The sequence below is a fragment of the Vombatus ursinus genome, unplaced genomic scaffold, assembly GCF_900497805.2.
Source record: "Vombatus ursinus unplaced genomic scaffold, bare-nosed wombat genome assembly UNPS02014832.1, whole genome shotgun sequence".
Taxonomy (NCBI): Eukaryota; Metazoa; Chordata; class Mammalia; order Diprotodontia; family Vombatidae; genus Vombatus; species Vombatus ursinus.
Window position 1 is genome coordinate 63,195,840 of NW_020954610.1, and position 3,625 is coordinate 63,199,464.

The 3,625-nt window shown below is 44.2% G+C and overlaps 1 protein-coding gene across 1 annotated transcript in view; it reads left to right on the plus strand.

Annotated features, from left to right (window-relative positions):
- The window catches only part of ARID3C (AT-rich interaction domain 3C), a 9,231-nt gene extending 5,872 nt beyond the window's left edge, over positions 1-3,359 (plus strand). Inside the window, exons 5-7 of the mRNA XM_027839580.1 lie at positions 621-812; positions 1,142-1,231; positions 2,670-3,359. Coding sequence (XP_027695381.1) covers positions 621-812; positions 1,142-1,231; positions 2,670-2,794 — 407 coding nt within the window. The 3' untranslated portion in view covers positions 2,795-3,359. The remainder of the gene's footprint in view (positions 1-620; positions 813-1,141; positions 1,232-2,669) is intronic.
- The last annotated feature ends 266 nt before the right edge of the window (positions 3,360-3,625 follow it).

Below are 3,625 nucleotides of genomic sequence, written 5' to 3' on the forward strand. Positions count from 1 at the left end.
GGGGTAGATGCCTAGCAGTAGAATCAAAAAGTATGGCTAATCCTCTCCTTTTAAAAGATTCAATACAATTTAGTTAGCATTTTATTAAGTACCTACCCTGTGCTAGGTACTCTTCTTGGTGTAGAGGTGATTGCTGCCCTCTGGGTACTTATCTTCTGAAGGCTGGGAGAAGAGAGAAGAATAGATGACATTAATATAATACTTTAAAATTTATGAATTTATATATTATATACATATATACACATATGCATATTTACATATATGCATATATAAGCTTTGATAAATTGAAACTGCACTAGGACTTTTGGCACACCGTATTTTACACACACACATCTCATTTAATTCTTTTCAACAACCATGTAATGTTGGTACTACAGATATTATGATTCCCATTTTACAAATTAGGAAACTGAGGCTCTGAGAGGTTAAATTATTTGTCCATGGTCACATTGAGGCCTAGAAAGAAAACGTTACTACACTAAAGTAAAGCAGATAGAAAAATTCTCTAGTTCCAAGTCTGGTTGGTGTCATTTCCATGACACTACTCTTCCCAGATAGGACATTGGGGCCAGTTTAAGAGGTCTGAGCCTTGATGTCAATGCTCCTTCTTGCCTATTTAGAGGAGGGCTCAGGGCCTGCCCCAGCAGTGGCTACACCACGAATTTCACTACCAATGGCCCTGGGTCCAATGAGAGAAAAGATAGGGCCAGAGGAACCCCCTGAGAAGAAGGCTGTGCTGATGGGACCTGTGGACCCTCCTGGTCCAACCTTGCCTCCCAATCTCCTTCCCAGAAGCAAGGCTTCTGTCCGAGGTAAGGATGCCATGGTGAGGTCTCAGAGCTATAAGGGATGTGTGATCAATGGTGGGGGCAGTGGGTGTCACTAGATGACCAAATGGGGTATCAGGCTTGGTTAGGGATTTGAAAGGCTAATTAAGGGGATAATGAGGTCACATTTCCTTAGGTTACAGGATACAAGAAGAGGTATTGGATGAAAGAATGGAATGGGGGGGGCGGGACCAGTGAGAGGTTTAGGAATATCTCCTTGGTATGGGGTTTACCTATGACTCATTTCTGTGTCCAGTATCCTATACCCTCCCACCCGCAACTAACTGACCTTCCCTCCTTTCTTCTCTGGACAGAAGAGCCACTGGAGGTGCCCCTTAACATGGCAGGCAATGGCATTAGCAGCATCAACATGGCCCTGGAGATCAATGGCATTGTCTACACTGGTACGGAGGCCAGAATGTAGCTATACAAGTATGGGAGTTCAGGATTATCTAGTGCAGAAGTCAGAAAGCCTCACTGTTATGGGAATTGGAGTGTCTACAAATGAAATGGAAATCCAATAGCATTTACATTGGTAAAGGGGTCATGGATCTATAATGTTATAAGGCATCAACGCTGGCAGACATTTGACAAAATCTCTCATGATGTCCCTTTGGATGAGAGAGGGAGATATGGACTTGGAGATAGTAGAATCAGTTAGTTTAAAGATCAGATCCAAAGAGTATTGATTAATGGATCCATGTAAACCAAAAGGGAGGTCTCTATCTTTAGTCCTTTCCTAGTCCACATTTTTTGCTCATAACTTGGATGAAGACATAGAGTGGAATGCTTGTGAAACCTGAGCATCACACAGAGATACATCTGGTACACTGGTTGTCAGAATTTGGATAAAAAATAATCTGAATCGGTCAAATCTAGAAAGATTACATTTAATAGAGATATATGTAAAATTGTGCAATTTTTTTTAAATCAAATGCACAAGTACAGGATGGGACACATTCATGACAATTGGCTAGACAACAGTTCCTATGAAAAAGAGGCCTAGTAAGGGTTAGTTGAATACAGATTTCTACTGTAAATCAACAGTGTGTTGTGACAGCCATAAAAGCTAATGTAATCTTGGTCTGAGTTGCTGTATGTAGTGATCGGACTCACAGTGGTCAGTGATAGTCTAGCTCTCCTATGTTTTGGTCAGGCCACCCCTGAAGAAGTGTGTTCAGTTCTAGGTGCCATATTTTAATAAGACATTGATGATCTGGTGGGACATCCAGAGGAAGGTAGCCAGGATGATGAGGTTTGGGAACCATAACCTATGAGTAATAGTTGAGGAAACTAAGATTCTGTGACTCTATGATATGGACATGGTCTACTCGGGCATGAATTTCAAGGGATCTACATTTGTACAGGGCATCTACACTGGCAAGAAGGATCAATTCTGGTATAAGGGATATTTCCACTGCTATGGATGGCCAGGGGGCATCTACATTATTTGGGGAGGTAGAGGGGAATTTAGATGTCTACATGGCTCAGGACATCAAGGAATTCATCTACTGCTGGAAGGCAGAGTGTGTTTGCACTAGTATTGGATGCCTGGGGAGGCATGGACCTGTACTGGATCTATATATATTATCTATATTGGTATGGACAGTCATGGGGCACCTATACTTGAATAGAGGCCAGGTTGCCTAACACTGGCACCAGGAGCTAAAGGGGTGGACTACATTGTTTTTATGTTTCTTAGACTTCTGTCAGAAATGAGGAATGAGGAGTCTATACCAGAAGAAATCTAGACCTCCAGGAAAGCAGAGGGAGAAGGATTTTGGAGAACGGGCACTCTGACTCATTGTACTTTCTTTCTTCTTTCTGTGTTAACAAACCTAGGAGTCCTCTTTGCCCGGCGACCACCTACACTGGCCTCAGCTACCAACAACAGCAGGAATTCTCAGGGCCCAACAAGTCCTGGACCCCATACCCCTCCAGGTCCCCTCTCAAGCACCTCACCTTGAGGAGACCTCATGCTTAGGAACCTGGGGCCCCAGCTACATCTTATCCATTGGAGGGAGGGGAAACCCCTTTCATTGTGTCTTCCAGTCCCCTCCCCAACCTGGGCACTCCCAGGCATGGGGGAAAAGAAAAAAAACCTAATTCTCCCCCTCCCAGCTGAGTTCCTTTTCTATTCCCTATACCAATCACACCCCAACCCCCATTATGAACTTTGAAGCCAAGCATTTTGCTGCGATATAATGTCTACCTCATTATAATGGGGGTAATGCTCCTGACCCCTGTTCCACCTGCACCTATGTAGCCAAAGAACCTCTCCCCTCCTTGTATCATATATACCAAAGAGTCCAGCTGCCCTCTTCAAGCTTGGTCTTAGACCCTGTCTCAGTTTCAGTCCTTTCTTTGTCACCCTCTCCCATCCCTAGACAGCAACCCCCACCCACCCATTTATGCTCACCTATCCCATTTGAGCTCCTTGTCAGACCCTGGACAGCTTTTTTTGGAGGATCAGAACCCAGGGGACTCAGAGGAGGAATCCATTTTGGGGTCAGCATGACCAGACAATAAACTTGCTTCCCTTGCTGCTCTAAGCATGAATTGTACTCTCCTCATTTCTGGTCCTTGGAATGAGCTTTGAATGAGAAATCCAACTCACATCCAGAGACTGACATAGGGATGTGGAGACAGATACATAGAAGCTGATTAAGAAGTTCAGACTGTACCTAAGAAGCAGCCTAACATGAATGAGACTACTGTGGTGGGAGGTGGGGAGAGAAGGGGGGAAGAGGGATCCTGCTCTGATCTAACCTTGGTCCAAGCTGCCAGAGTATCCTCTG